The sequence below is a fragment of the Ursus arctos genome, unplaced genomic scaffold, assembly GCF_023065955.2.
Source record: "Ursus arctos isolate Adak ecotype North America unplaced genomic scaffold, UrsArc2.0 scaffold_13, whole genome shotgun sequence".
NCBI classification, from domain to species: domain Eukaryota; kingdom Metazoa; phylum Chordata; class Mammalia; order Carnivora; family Ursidae; genus Ursus; species Ursus arctos.
This window is the reverse complement of record NW_026622797.1, coordinates 69017658-69033435: the sequence shown is the minus strand read 5'-3', so window position 1 is coordinate 69033435 and position 15778 is coordinate 69017658. Positions and strand designations below refer to the sequence as shown.

The 15778-nt window shown below is 38.9% G+C and overlaps 1 protein-coding gene across 1 annotated transcript; it reads right to left on the bottom strand.

The window, feature by feature from the left end:
- Window positions 1-1976: 1976 nt before the first annotated feature.
- Window positions 1977-14994, bottom strand: GJB7 (gap junction protein beta 7). The gene has a single exon (XM_057311206.1). It carries the CDS (start codon window positions 14972-14974, stop codon window positions 14168-14170), a length of 807 nt encoding a protein of 268 aa, XP_057167189.1. The 5' UTR covers window positions 14975-14994; the 3' UTR covers window positions 1977-14167.
- Window positions 14995-15778: the final 784 nt, after the last annotated feature.

The window sequence follows — 15778 nt, the reverse complement described above, 5'->3', positions numbered from 1 at the left end:
ATTCTGCAGGGTTGATGACTTACTCTTGGAAATACTCTCTTGGTTATCTTCCCTTTTCTGGCTGCTGCTTCATTGAGTCCAACCCTACTTCCTCTCCCAATACCTCACCTTGGCTTATCGCGTGTGTATGTTTCCACTCTCTCTCTGGATGATTTAGTCTGTTCTCTGGCATTCAGTATGAATCTTCTGTCACACCCAAATTTATACCTCTAAGAACAAACTTTTCATAGTTCCAGGCTTGTAATTTCAACTGCCTACCTCAGTTAAACTAACACCTCCAAATCATTTCTTTCTCTACCCCATCTTCAATCTGTTCATCTTCCAGTATTCCTTGTCTGGATAAGTGAAATCACTACCTAGGTTTCTCAATCTCTGTTCTCTAACATATGGTAACCAATTCACACCCTTTCTCTATGTTTGGTCACAATTACAGGGATTTTTGTCTCAAGCAAAAAAGGAACCCACTTCTCATCCAAATCATTTCTTGCCTAGACCACTGTAACATTCTCCTTATGAGCTTTCTTCCAGAATATTCCCCACCAAACAGCTAGGTTAATTTTTTTTTTAATGTAATTTTAGTGGGTCTGAGGGGAGTGGGTGGAGAAAGGAAATTTTTTCTTCACATTGCCCTTTGAATAAGGTGTTTGTTTTACTATGATGCCTGCCTATCTAAATACATCTTGTTGCTCTCCTTTGCCCATTGTGTTCTAGCCACATTGCTTTCGTTTGAGTTTGTCAAACCAACCAGGCTCTTTCACATCTCAAGGCCCTTGCACTAGTTGTTCCTTCTGCTTGGAATGCTATATTTTACTGTGTACTAACTCACTCATTCTTTAGGCCTTAGACCTCAGCCTCATTAACCATTACTCCATTGCAGCACTCAACTTTCCTTGATAGCGTTTATCAGGTTATAATTGCTTTTTTATTCTGTGCCAAAGAACAATCCGCAACCTTGGACATAGTACATATTTAGTGGTAGTAAAAACAACTTGAATGCTTAAATGGGGGATAAAGAGAATTGATTCTGACTTTCCTAGAGCTCCGAGTCTACACAATTGCTATAATTATTAGTGCTAAGGGCATTGTAAGAATATATAATAGGGTAAGAATTTGATGCTATGTAGTCTGGTGAAGGAAAGCAGTTAATAAAGACTTCTCTAAAGCAGGAGATAAGGAGAGGGAAGTTAGAGAAAACTCCAGGCTGTTTTTTGAAGTTCATTTTCTGGTGAGGAAGTGGAGTGTTCCTGTGGAAAATTCAAGGAGACCAGTTAAGGAGGCTGTCCCAAGTTGTCCAGGGAAAAGCGAATACTGTCTTGAAGAGTGGTGATGGCTGAAGGAGAGAAGTGAATGGACTTGAGAGATCTAGAATAGTTGACAGGACATGATCATTATGGGTTTTGGGAAAAGAGGATAGAAATGGAGAAAATTTGCAGGTTTTTGGTTTTAGTGGGTCTGAGGGGAGTGGATGGAGAAAGGAAATTTTTTTATTTAGGTAGGGAAGGATAAAAGAGCAGTTTTGTGAATTGATGATTGCCTAAGGGAAGAATATATAGAAAAGGATCCAGGACCTAACTGAGAAACTCAGAATTTCAAAGTACATTAAAAGAGAAATAGGAAAAAATCATGAGACTTGTAGGATGGGACAATTTCAAGGTGTCATATTCTGCTGAGATAAGGGAATTGTAAAGTATCCTTTGGATTTAGCGGTGGGAAAGTAATCCATGATCTTTGCAATTACTTAGTTTGAGTGGAAGTCAGTTCGAGAAGTGTAGAGAGCAAGTGTAAACACCTATTTTGGTGTTTTATTGAAATAAAAAAAAAAAGAGGAATGATACAGTGGTAGCTAGAGTGTCATGGAGTCCAACCAGTTTTTTACAGTATAGGCAAATCAAGCATATTCAAGTTCCATTGAGGATTTGGTAGAGAGGGGTTAAGTTCCAATGAGAAGGATTTGGTAGGGGGGGGGGGTTAAGATGTGAAAAGTAGCATATGTTGTAAAATTCTTAAGTTTTGGCTTGAGTAATTGTGAATGGTGACTCTGTATGTCAAAGTAATACAGAAGGAATAGGGTTGGAAGAACGGTTAATATTGAGTTTGAGGTTCTTATAGGTCATTAAGGCAGAGAGGAATAGTGATAAGTTCTTTATAGGGGTCTGAAACTACAGTTGTGGACTTTGATCCCTTGAATACAAGTATCTTGGATTCTGTCTCACGGGCATTTTGCTTAGAAATCTGAGATAGAGTGAGCACTTACTACATTTTGCTGGAATTGGAAGAAAGAGCAAGCATGAAGGGAATGATAAATCACCAAGGAGAGAACCGTGAGGAACACCAACACTTTGCGGGCAGAAAAAAAGAAACTAGCAAAGACGACTTGGAAAGGAAGGTTTAAGTTAGGTGAGGACCAGGAATGGAGGTAAGGGTATGGGGCATTATGGAAGCTGGAGGAGAATAATGAAGGGTAGTTGGTCCTGTATTGTGCCACTGGGAGATCATTAATAAAGAGGCTACTAAAATTAATCTTTGATCTTTAAGAAGTTTTAGTGGATGTCAAGTGATGGATGTTTGTCTAGTTATATTCAATTGGTGAATGAGCTAAGGAAGTCAAGGCAATGAATTATTTAAGTGTCTTGCACAAAGGAAAAGGAAATGGGTCAGTGCTTTCCCACATTTAAAGGATTTTGAGATGAATCTTGAATATTTGTGGATTCTGGGGAGGTAGCTGTTAAAGAGATAGAAGTTTAGAGTAGTAGATGGAACCTGCTCCTAAGAACGCAGGTTAGAAATACTAGCTGTACACAATTAAAAGGACATCTCTTAGACTATTGTTTTGGGTTTTTTAAAAAAGATTTTATTTATTTATTTGACAGAGCTCAAGCGGAGGGAGAGGGAGAAGCAGGCTCCCCACTGAGCAGGGATCCCGATGTTGGTCTTGATCCCAGAACCCTGGGATCATGATCTGAGCCGAAGGCAGATGCTCAACCGATGGAGCCACCCAGGCGCCCTACTCTTAGACTGTTGTTAAATAGAAATGTTGAGCTCCTTGTCATCAAGAAAGGAAACAGAAATGTACAGAATAGCAAGCCTTGGAAGAGTAGGAAACCAAGGTTTAAATTAAAGGTTTGAGTTGAAGAGTAAGAGAAGGAGCTAAGTAGCAGATATAAAAGGATTACTGATAGCATTCAGCACAGCTGAGTTGAGAACATGATCTTGTAGTGGCACCATCTGTATGATTATGTAATATTTCCAGTACTCTTCCTCAACTTGAATGGAGGAGAAAGAGAAGAGTTTGAATAGTCCTGGCAGGAGTAAATACATCGATGAATTAGGCCCAATTAGAGAAGGAAACAAAGCCAAAAGGACTGAAGAGAAGAGAGTGGTCAAGGGACTGGAGGTCTTTGTGGCACCAAAGAGAGAGTATAATGGGAATAAAGCCAAGATTTAGGTATGAAACACCAGGGCATTGAAATTTGTGAAATTGAAATTAAGTGTTTGGAAATGGCTATAGTAGATTGCTGAATTAGAATGTAGATGAGAGTTGTTGGAGTTGAAAATTTTAAAGAATTTTTGTCTAATTTATTGAATGGACTGTGTACAGAAGATATCCCTAGTAGGAACTGGGTATAAGGAGACAGAGTCAAGTGCTGACGTCCTTAATTAAGGTTTGTCAGGGAGAATGCTTCCAGGCTAAGTGGAACACGTAAGGAGTTTGGGAAAGTAGTTTCTTGTATCCTCTTGGCCCAGAAGTCTTACGAAATCCAGATTCAGTTAAGGTTACAGAATACAAATTTGTGAAGTGGCAAACAGTCCTAGAGATAACTCTTTAAAGAACATAATTAATAGAATTTGAAAGGCTTAAGCGGAAGTCAGGGGGAAAGGAATTCGAATAGTAAGAATGGAGGTAGTAGGGAGAGGGCATTTTTAGTGACCAAGAGGAGAGAAACTTTGAATACTTCTTCAAGACCAAGGCTGCAAGTCTAACAAGAACCTGCTCTTTCTAGCTCTCCAGGCCTAGGTCCCATGTATCAGATCTGCTAATGATAGTAACAGTTAATATTTCTTGGCTGCTAGTATGTGCTAGACTGTGCTTAAGAAAGTTCCTTGTATTTCCATTTATTCTAACATTAATTCTTAGGTGCTAATATTCTCATTTTAAGATGAAATTGCGTAAGGTGAGGAAAGGCTAAGTATCTTGCCTAAGAGTTACACAGCTAGTATGTGGCATAGCCAAGAGTTGAAACCATGTTCCTTGACTCCGGGGCTTGTATATGCCTTTATTTGGAAAGCATAGGCAGCCAAATGAAATAACAAGTTGCTCAATGTCTTTATTTGGAATGATGTAAAAATTGTCGTGGTTGCTGAAAAGAATTCCCCCCCCAGGTGATTAGTAGATAATTTGTAAATGATATTTTTAATGTTATATACGTACATACATACATATGTATATTTGTTGTTGTTTACGGTTAATCAATATTGACTCCAAAGGGGGAAAAAAGATGAACTTCTGGAATCACATCTGCACTGTGAAGAAGGTAGCTGTGTTGTTGAAGGTAGGGAGCACAGAACAACAAAGGGCTCACTACTAGAGATCTTTGCTACAGCCGTGTACTCTTAAACCAAAGAAGCTAAGAGAAAGGGAAGTAAGCAGTTGTGGAGGGGTAGAATGGATTCTGACCAGCTCTCTTCTCACTCTATAGTCAGTGTATTGGGAGCCCTGTAATTGAAACAAGTAGTCCGATGTTTTGTTTGCTGCCATTTCAGCTTCTAGGTTCTTGTGTTCCCTCAAAGAACTATGGGCATGTCAAAAGGATATTCACTATGCAGGCTGCCCTTAAAACTGCCTTTGGTACTACCATCTCTAGATTCCCTAATAAAAATCCCTGTTACCCAGGACAGGTTGGAGAAGAGGAAAGGGACGTCAGGGTGATAGTGATACCCCTCATGTGCTGTGGTCCCTCCGTAGCAGTGAAGTGTTTAAGTCCCTGGGGTTTTGAGGACAGAGTAGCTTTCAAACTATTAAGGAGCAGATCACACCAGGAAATTCTTCATTGGGAACAGGCACCTAGGAGTCACCCCTACAAGGAGAGTGACCCCTTCTCACCAAGCTAAAGTAAATCCTTTTATGTGGAGGCTTCAAGATGTTAACCAACACCTAAACACTTAAGGTTGGGAAAGGGGATGGGGTATACAAAGAATCTCTTACATATTTGAAAAAACATTTCTGTAATCAATACAGTCCAAACATTCAAGTCATTTTGGCAATTCCTGTTACCTCCAACCCTAAAACACAGCTGTAAACAAATTATTATTACATTTACTTATTTGAAAATTTCAAAACAATCCTTAAAAGTATTTACTAAACCTACTTAACAGCTTCTTAAAGCTGGAGCATTACAAGGTTTTTCTCAAGTATATGTGCTCTCAAAAGGAATTTGCTCATCCTGTGACGGCATTTGGGTGGTGGTCTCACCTTATTTAGGCAGTTTAAAATGGAATTCTCAAGCCCTGCCCCATAAGAGGAATAGAAAAAGTAGCAACCATTTTATAGATGAGGGCAGTGACATGGAGAAATGTAATGACTTGTAATAACAAACCTACAAAACAGGTCTGACCCCTCGCTTAGAATGCTTTCTTTACTGTCCGGCTGGCTGAAAAGCAGAAGGATGAATGTGGAGAGTGTCAGGATTATAGAGTGAAAATTATCATTGCAATTATGGGAGGCAGTGCAATATACTTATGAGTAAATAAGGCAAAATTTTAAGTTCTGTCACATGTCGTGGTATATGTTGATGGTCTTACACTTCAAAAATAAGGTTTCTTAACGTAATCTACATGTTACCAGTATAAAATGAGAAACTAAAGCAATTCTAGTTTCTTCCAGTAAAATCTTGATCCTACACCAGCTCCCCAGCCAAAGTTGATGAGCCAGAAGTATGAAAGGCAACAGCTGTTCTGCTAGAAGTGAAATGACCAGAATCATCCAGAATGTTCTGTATAATGGTGTGAGCCTTTCTACCACAAAATGGTAGGTTGTGTGTAATCACTGAGATTTTAACTGTGTTATTCTTTTTCTCTAAGCCAATATTCCCAACAATGAGAGAAAAATTGAATTTTGATTTTAAAATTGTTGGCAGAAACCCAGTCCTACAGGTTGGATACATTTTTTTTTTTCTTTCCCTTTTCATTGACCAAGCTGTAGAATCGGTGTAGGCAGCTTTTCTCAGAAGTACAGCTCTGAAGCAAAGGGCAAGACGTGCTCCATTCATCAGAGCCTTCCGGTCTTCGGCAACACTGAGTTGGGCAGGCAGGGGAGCAACAGTTAAGGAGCTGAGCTCAGAGATCCTGGAAGGGAGGTTTGGGAAGCCAAAGACTGAAATCTGGCGTTCCCTGTCTCATAAGGGCAATAGATGATATTTAATAAACAGTTGTGTCAGACCTCTGAGTTCATTATATGTCAACTCATTTAATCACAGCCATAGAAAGGAAGTAGCTGGTATTGGAGGTAATTGTCACAGTTTTTATTCATATGTCACCACCTGACTCATCTATTCTTAGAGACCCATATGTTCTTACTGAGGTTAAACCTAGACTACTGCTTGAAGGAAAATTTAAATTGTAGTCACAATGGTATATATGTGCGTGTACACACACACGTATGTATACCTTCAGCAGAGAAAGCAAACATTGTAGTCGATTTTATAATTCTGTCAGAATGGGAAGAAAGACCATGTCACTATTTTGATTTGGTAAAATCTACATCTCAATCCTGTTAAAACCTTGCTTTCCCATCTTTATCAGAGGCCATGTTCATATTGACTTCACCAAAAAAAAATTACGTACACTCCTTCTCAGCAAACGTATGCATGTTCTATTCAATAAATATTCAGATGTTTTTTAAGTACTTGTCTCTCAGAGCATATTTTTTTTTAATTAGGTGATTCACTTGTAGCTGCCAGCATTTGTGTTTCTGACTACAGGTTTGTCAACCTTTGCTGGCGTGAAGTTGGACTGGGAGTGAAATTGGATGTGCACCCAACGTACATGCTGCATAGTATAAAACAAATGAAAAAGTGGATGTGTGGAGTGTGTGGTGGTCAGATACTGAGTTGCACAGGAATAAGAGGCCACAAGATGGCAAGCTAACATAGGAAATGTGGTGTAGAGCGAAGCTCTAGAAATTGAAACAAATTACTTTTCCATTTTTTATTTATACGTTATAAAGGACATGGGCTAAGATGTGGTCATTTATATTTTTGAGTACTTAACGATAAATTGAACAGTTATTGAAGTACAGTTTTGAAAATTGGGAAATGAGTATGATGTATGTTTTTTAATAGACCACCATTTATAATGAAACAGGCTAGAGTGACCTTGCATGTATTATATGTATTTTTAACTATCGAAAACAGCAAAAAATCTTGTTTTGACAAGAAGGTGGTCACACTGCTACCTCTACATGCAAAGGAGACTTGGAAATGTACATTTTTTTTTTTAAGCTGGGCACATTGTCATTCCCAACAAAATCGGAATTTAGTTGACCACTAAGGTAAAAAACAACAACAAAAAACAACGGAGTGCAATGCAGTTGGTTATTTTATGCGATACCAATGTTCCAAAGATCTTTGAAACAACTTTGTACAGAAAACTTCTGAAAGACTAGATTTGGAGTTAAAAAAAAAAATCCTGTATTCTTACTCCATCACTTTATGTAATGATTAGGCAAGTCACTTCCATCATTCTGAGTTGTACTCTTCTCATTATAAGCATTTCAAAAGATTTCTTCCATTCCAGAATACCATGATTTTTTTAGTTCATGCAACATAGCTGGCTGTAAGATTCATGAATATGTTAATGGTTGCTGAGCTACTACTGTGGGTTAAGCCTTGAGGGTACAATGGCAAAGGATATGGCTCTTGCCCACATTCAGTATGCTCGTAATTTAGAGGGGGATACAAATGCACAAGCAAATTATATAGGGATAAGTGATATAATAAAGCCATGTATTGTTAATTACAATATCTAACATGAAAAAAATAATCTCCATTTACCAACGCTTTGCATGGATCATCTTTAATCTGGTTAACAAGCTATGACATATGTATGATTTATCCCCATTTTACATTTTTAAAAAATGCTCTCTGGTAGAAATATTTGATCCAAGCCTTGAAATGAAATTATATTTTTCAAGGTGGAGAAAAGAATGAAATTATAGAAAATATTAAGTACCTTACATGTTACTACGATGCCATGATTATAAAGAAGATAAATCTTGGGATGCCTGGGTGGCTTAGTCGGTTAAGTGTCTGCCTTTGGCTCAGGTCATGGTCCCAGGGTCCTGGGATCGAGTCCTGGGATCAAGTCCCAGGTCAGACTCCTTGCTCAATTGGGAGTCTGCTTCTCTCTCTGTCCCTCCACCTGCTTGTGTTCTCTCTCTCTCTCTGTCTTTCTCTCACTCTGATAAATAAAATCTTTAAAAAAAAAGATAAATCTTGTTATAATCAGTTCTATGAAACTGCCTAAGTTGTTTAAAGAGGTGTCTTATTGTACATTAAATTTGTTTTTTAAAGGTGATTCTCTATGAGAGATCTTTCTATGGTGTCAGGTTTATATAATGAGATAACCAATACAAAGTCTTATTTTGCCATTACCCAGTATACTCTAGGTATGAGAGCCATAGAATCTTCGAGAGGCAAAAGGACATTTGGAGATCGTTTAGCTATATACCTGCCGTACAATTCAGGAATATTCTTGATCATCTCTCTCAGTGTTAGGGTTCTCACTACTTTACCGGGCAGTCATTTTATTTTGAGGTCGTTCGAATTAATAGAATATTTCTATAGTAGATAAAAATGTTTGTCTCTTTGATATTCACCAATTAGTCCTGGTTCTGAAACATTGGAACATGCAATAAGCTATTTCTCTTTCAAGATTGGGAAAATCATTCCCTATAGTCCGGACACAAACTTCCAACAAGAAGTTTTCAATTCAATTTCAAAACAAGTTTAACTTGTTTTCAATAGTCTTATACTACACTTTGCTCATTTCTAAGGCATAAGCTTAAACTCCAAGGACTTTATGTCATGAACTAATATCAATCCTTGTCTCATATTAAAGTTTTAAATCTTGATGCAGAATGACTATGTGTTCCATTTCATCTGACTTGTTCTGAACAAAATTCCACTGAGATTTTTAATCATGTTTTATGTCTGACATTCAACATACTGGTCATTTCTTTTGTGTTCGGTAGATATAAGCATATCTTCTGTGTCTTCAACCCAATCACTAACATGAATGTAGTCAGGAGCTATTTTTGGCGATAAGTAAAGGAGCCTAACAAGGCAATGGCTTACATCAGGTAGGAGTTCTCTCTCACATAACAACAAAAACAAAAGCATGGAAATAGTGACTTCAGAGCTAATATGGCGATTCCATGACAGATGGCAGCAAATGTCCCAGGAGCTGTCTTTCTGCTGCTTCATGCATAAGGTCATGCTTCCATCCTCAAAGTCCCCTCATGGTAGAAAGATGTTTACTGCAGCTCTAGCTGTGGTGTCTCAGGCAGGAAGGGGATGGGGAGTGAAAAGAAGCTTCAAGCTATGTCAGCCCTACTTTTTAACTTTCCCCAAAGCATTGGTCAAAAAATCTTGTTTTGACCAGAAGATTTCACATTGCTACTTTTACAGGGAAAGGAGACCTGGAAACATGACTTTTTAGTTGGGGACATTGCCACCTCCAACAAAATCAGATTCTTTTAGGTGAAGAGGAGTAAATGGTTGGGTCCACAAAAGAAGGAAGAAGCAAGAGGAACAGATTTTTTCCCCAAGAAACCTTGAACTTCTAAGTACCAGGGACCTATACTGTGGGGATACAGGATATGAAAAGATGAATAAGACAACCTTCACCTTAGCCACAGTGAGTGGTTTTTAATGTCATCATCAAATTAATGTAATTAGAAGTCATTTTGTCCGAGAAGATTGGTTTATCGCATTTGCTAGTCTTCTGTAGAAAGTCAAATCTCAAGTTACTGCACTGACTCGCCTTTGAAATAAATGCTTTATAAATGAAAGCACTTGTTTAACCTAATGACTGATACTTCTTTTAGTTACAAGGGATTGGTGATCATCAATTTAGTTAATGAAATTTTTATAGCAAGAAAGTGAAATGGGATTGCTTAATATTTGTCTTCTCTGGACCCAGTATATTGCACAGAGTTCAACAGTGACCTTTTCCTAAAGGATAGAAAACTGGAGTCCACTTCTTCAATTTCCTTTTATTCTGTACAGACAGCTCTATACCACAGCCATCTGTCCATCTCTACTCTGACAGCATTAATGTCTGAAAAAAAATTTTCAAGACAAAAAAAATTAACAAGTTATGTATATTACTTTTCTCTGAACAATATTCTTTAATAGAAAATTAAATCTCCATAGTAGGGGAAGAATCAGATACTTCACCTTTAAGTAGATGGGAATGTTGACCTATTTGGGTAACATCAGAATTCATTTTACTCTGTTTTCAAACAGAATATATGGATACATCACAGCCTTTTAAATAATAATCTTTATCTTCTTAGAATAGGAAAATTTCCCTGACTCAGTAGGAACAAGATAGGTCTGTGGAAAATTCTCAGAACTCCCCACAATTACCATTGTCCTCTACAGCTGAAGGAAGATTCGCTCTGTGAGAAAAGACCCAATTTTATACTAAAGAAAGAGCTTCTGGTAGGTTTCTCTCAGAACACCGCCCTTGGGATTTTGTCATAAAATCCAAAGGAATGCTGACACTTTTTGCCTTTACATGGTCCACCACTGGTTCTTTCCTCGCCAATTTTTTTTTTTTTTACAGAAGTGGGATGCACCCTCTCTTTTATGCTCTCTGCAATATTAAATATACAAACAAAATAAAATACGAACTAGGAATAAGTTGGCATTGATATTTGAGAAAGGTGTGCTACGCATGGGATGGGATGGGGCACTTTGGGCTTTTAATTGCTTTGTTTATTAAAATTTTAAGAACAAAAATTAGTGAAACAAAAGATTTATAAAGAAAAAATTCACCTCTTCTTTATCGTAAATAATGTGGAGATCCTTTCACATTTCTCCCCCTATTCACACAAACGTTCTGTACGTACACACATGTAAGTTAGGATGCTCAATACCTAAAAAGGGAAGAGTAAGAGCAAGAGAAGTGTCCTACCTCCTCTTTTTCTTAATTGTACAGGAAAGAAATGTATGAAGACATGGTTTTATTAGGATTCTTCCATTTTCAAGATACAGAAAGCCTGTTTAAACCAGTTTAAGCAAAAATGGGGAATTTATCTTTCATATTACTAAACTGCAGAAAGCAGGGTTGGAGGGGAGCCTGTGTCGGGGACAGCAGGATTGAAAAGTTCAGACATCCCCAGGTCTTTGCCATTTTCTCCTCTCCTCTTAACTTTGCAGTCTTTCTGTCTTAAGGAAGTTGGTTTGATTTCCTTGGGAAGACTGGAACCATAGGCACTTGCACCCGTAGACATTCTTTCATATAAGCACTGAAAAAAAAAATTCCCTCCAGCTCCAATGAGAAGAAACCCTGTGACCACAGACAAAATCTGCAACCAGAAAGATTTTGGGGATGAGTGCTAGAGAGCCAAAATAGCTCAGGAATGGCTTGAATGAAATTAAGAAGACACCTGTTTAGTGATCCGGGAGGCCTGATGAGGTGAGAAAGTGGTTTAAGGCAGAGCCGTGGTTGATTGTTAATTCTGCTTTTACTAGATGTATATCCCTGGAAAAAAAAATGACTGAATTTTGGGGTCTCGCTTTCTTCATCTCTAAGGTTATTGTCTGCTTTCTGAGCACCACTCTTGTAGGGGGGTCAAGTCAAGTGAGGTGACCATGTCAATGCAGGACACAGGTGTGAGCTACTCCCCCATCTTCACCTCCAAGCTCCTCCATGAAAGTGGAGATTTTCTTGAGGCAGGAATTATTTATCTCTGAAGGTACATAGCACAGTGTCTTGTTCTTATTGATTATAGCTCAATAAATATTTATTGATAAGAGAATAAAGATGCCAAAATTTAAATGCCAGTTTCTCTCAGTCAAATGCTTTGGGGCTTCACTGGCACCAAGACAATTTTGAGTATTCTTACAGGAAACTCATTTTGTAAACTAATTAAGCTTAAAGGAGAAAAAAAAAATCACTCCCCTTCCTGTCTAAACAACTTCGTTCACAGTCCTTGCCTCCTGTTACCTTTCCATCTCCTCTCCACGCGAAGTGGGAAAGCAAGGCATGCATATGTCTCACCAATCGTTTTCCCTTGTTGTCATAACTGATGTTAAGAGGCCGAGCTCCTCAAAAACATTTTTGGCAGCAAACTTATCCTCAGACTGAAAAATCGTCTCCATTCCAGTTCTGTGCACTAAAACTCTATTTTCTAGATTCTGTGCCATGATCTGGGCCCCAAAAACCTTAAACTTCTTTAACTCCCTATTACTGTCAAAAATTTATGTATTTCTTTAAGTCTTTCAGTGGTTACCTGCATTTGTGAAGGTGAGGTAAGCTCATGAGTGTGACAGTGAGCGACCTGAGGCATAAATTGAAAGATGGGGAAAACCACAAAGTACAGCTTTCTCTGTGTTGTCCAAGGCACAGTCGTTAAGACAGATTATGGCCACTGTTGGTGACACAGTTTGTAGATAATGACAGAAATAACCTTCATTATGCATGAATCGCAGTGGCTTTCTGCTGAAGAGGGCAGGGCCATGGAAGACATCAGTTTTAGTGAAAATTACATTTTTAATGCACTGACCTCATTAAAAAATTCCCAGTGGAGAAGAATGATTTCTGAGCTATCCCTACCAAGCAGGGTTGCAAGTCGTGTTCTAAAACTGTCAGAAAAGGTTTATTTCACTGAGTATTATCAAATACTCAGTGCAGTCAAGTAACAAAATGACAGACAACACAACAAAACCACTTCATTTTCATCCTGGAGAAATGCACATCCATCAGAGTATTAAATCCAAAGATGATGTATCTGTGATTTTTTTTTTTTTAAATAAGAAAGTAAGGGGTGCCTGGGTGGGTCAGTCAGTTGAGCCTCTGATTCTTGATTTCTGTTCAGGTCATAATCTCAGGGTCATGAGATCAAGCCCCGTGTCAGGCTCCATGCTGGACGTGGAGCCTGCTTAAGATTCTCTTCCTCACCTCTACCTCCCACCCACCACCCTCATGTTCACGTGCTTGCTCTCTCTCTCTCTTAAAAACAAAAACAAAACCTAGAAGCTAGGCTCCAAATCAAGTAATAATAAACATTTTAATTTTTTTTACATTTTTCACACCAATGTAAAAGCATAGTACACATTTTATTATCTATTCTATTAAAAGAGAGGTACTAGTAAATTGCCGGCCAACCATGATATATTGTATAATACATTCTGAATTCCTGATTATAGAAAGGTTCAACAAATACAGAAATTTACAAAATATTTCAGTGTTCAGTGGTAGAAGTGTCAAGTAATTATCAAGTTGGGTATGTTCTCTTTTTGAGTCCTACCCTGCCCCCGGTCAATGTATTCGGTAGGACCTGCCTTCCCATGTGACTCTAGAGTGACCCTTTCAGGTGTCAGGCTTAAGCAGAATATCTCTTGGTAATATGTGTATCCCTCTCCCCCAGTCCACTTATACCCAGGAAGCGCTAACTTGCGGAGTCCTGGGCTCTGCAGTCATTTCCCCAGGCCGGGCCTTCTCACTAGTGTCAGTGCTTCTGTGTGCCCTCGGTTAGCTGCTGCCCCACCTTCAACATACTCTTTCTCTGGAAAGATTAAGTAGGGCTGAGTGAGGGGAGCCTCGGCTGCCACTCTGGAAAGATCCTCAGTGCTTCAACCTCAGACTGGAGGCCGTCATATTTTTCAGAAATGTCACTTTTTATATTTTCCAGTTGACGGATCTAAGCGCTTAAAAGAATGCTGCTTGTTGGATTTCTGCAGACTAATTTGCAATTAACTATCAAACACAGCTCACATACCCACTTGAACCCGACAACAATGAGATCTCTGTCTGGTGTATACAGCTGAGCACATATTGAAAATTAAGAAAAAAAAAATTTCCCTAATGACGTAGAGGCTGACACCCTTTGTTTTCCAATGCAGCTCGGGTCTTGCTGAGAAAGGGTGCAGGTTCTCCTTGTTTAACCCTCTTGTGTGTCAAAAAGCAGTTTCGTTTCACCTCGCTGGGGTGAGCTTATGGCCGAATCTGAATGGCGATTCTGGAGTAGGGGAGGAGCCCCTATCTCACCACATTCAACATATCTGAGGTTGTGGCACTCCTGTGCTGAGGACTTGAGTCTTTTAGAGTATTTTTGGAGACAGCACTTAATAAGGCTTTTGAGAACCAAAACACTCAGTTCAATGAAATTCAACACAATGCACAGGCATGAGGTAATAACCAAGAAGAGTATGAAGATTGTTTTCTCGGTGGGTTTGGAGATGAAGCAGTCCACAGTGTTGGGACAAGGCTTCAAATCACACTTCATAAGGTAGGGAACACTAAAGCCATCATACAGTTTGTAAAATAAAACCAGGAAGCCAATTTCAAAACCAGTTTTAACAACGAGGCTGATAATGTAAGTGTACCACAGGCCCCCATCCATCATACCTGGGCTGACATAGAGTTTCTTTCTGTGCCTTTTCTCTCTACCCTCACGATAGGCTACATGTAGAACCACCAGAAGTGAAGGTGTGGAGACCATGATCAGTTGTAAGGCCCAAAGTCTGATCTGGGAGATGGGAAAGAAGTGATCAAAACACACATTTTCACAACCAGGCTGTTTAACGTTGCACTCAAACTCTTTCTGCTCGTCTTTCCACACATGTTCTGCTGCCACCATGTAGACCAGCAAACGGAAGATGAACACAACAGCCAACCAAATCCGCCCAATCCCAGTTGAGTATTTGTTTACTCCAGTTAGGAGGTCTCTGAGGAACATCCAACTCATGACTTGGGTTCAAAAGAAGGTAAGCTTCTGCAAAAGAAAACAATTTTATCATGATTCATTTATTTTTATTTCATTGATCATTTCCACTGTCTTGATTATGGGATTGTGGAATATAAACTCAAATTTCAACTTTGGATGTTGAGGACTCACTTTCAAACAAGTAGATGACGCAAATTGGTCCACAAATGTAATTGATCTCATGCCCAGTTTAATTTGGAATTTGGTTGGTGATCCCACACACACTATCCCATTTTCAAAAACTTCTTCAGTTTGTTGCTTCTCTCTAAGGGTGGATGGGTTCTGTTACTGATCTTGAAAAAATTAGATATGAATCCCAAGGTGACCTTGGTACATTGAGATAGCCCTCAATACCCACTTCTCAAAGTTGTAATCTCTACTCACTTTTTCTACTTTGTCAATACCCCTCCCTAATCCCTAAATTTCACTCACTGCACCTACCTTCCTTTGTGTCCTGTATCCCATACCAACAGCAGAGCTTGCCCACAGTCTGATAGTGAAAAGTGAGGCTCTCCAATATGAACATCTTCAAACTCATGTTTCCTACTCTTCCAGACCCACTTACATCCATGCCCAGCTTAACCTGCTCCACCCAGTTTAGAATGAGGGGTCAGTCTCATATTGCCTCAAAATGATCATTCCAGCTCTACAGCCCATTCTTGATCTATCCATTTTCCCTGGTTCTATATTCTGTCTCCAACCATCACCGTTTTATTCATCTCAGCATATAAGTGTACTTAAATGTTATCCATTTTTAATGGGAGAAATCTGCATAGCTTATCTCTC

Bases quoted from the DNA above. Each gene is read 5' to 3' on its own strand.
- GJB7 (XM_057311206.1), bottom strand. From the start codon at position 14,974: ATGAGTTGGATGTTCCTCAGAGACCTCCTAACTGGAGTAAACAAATAC.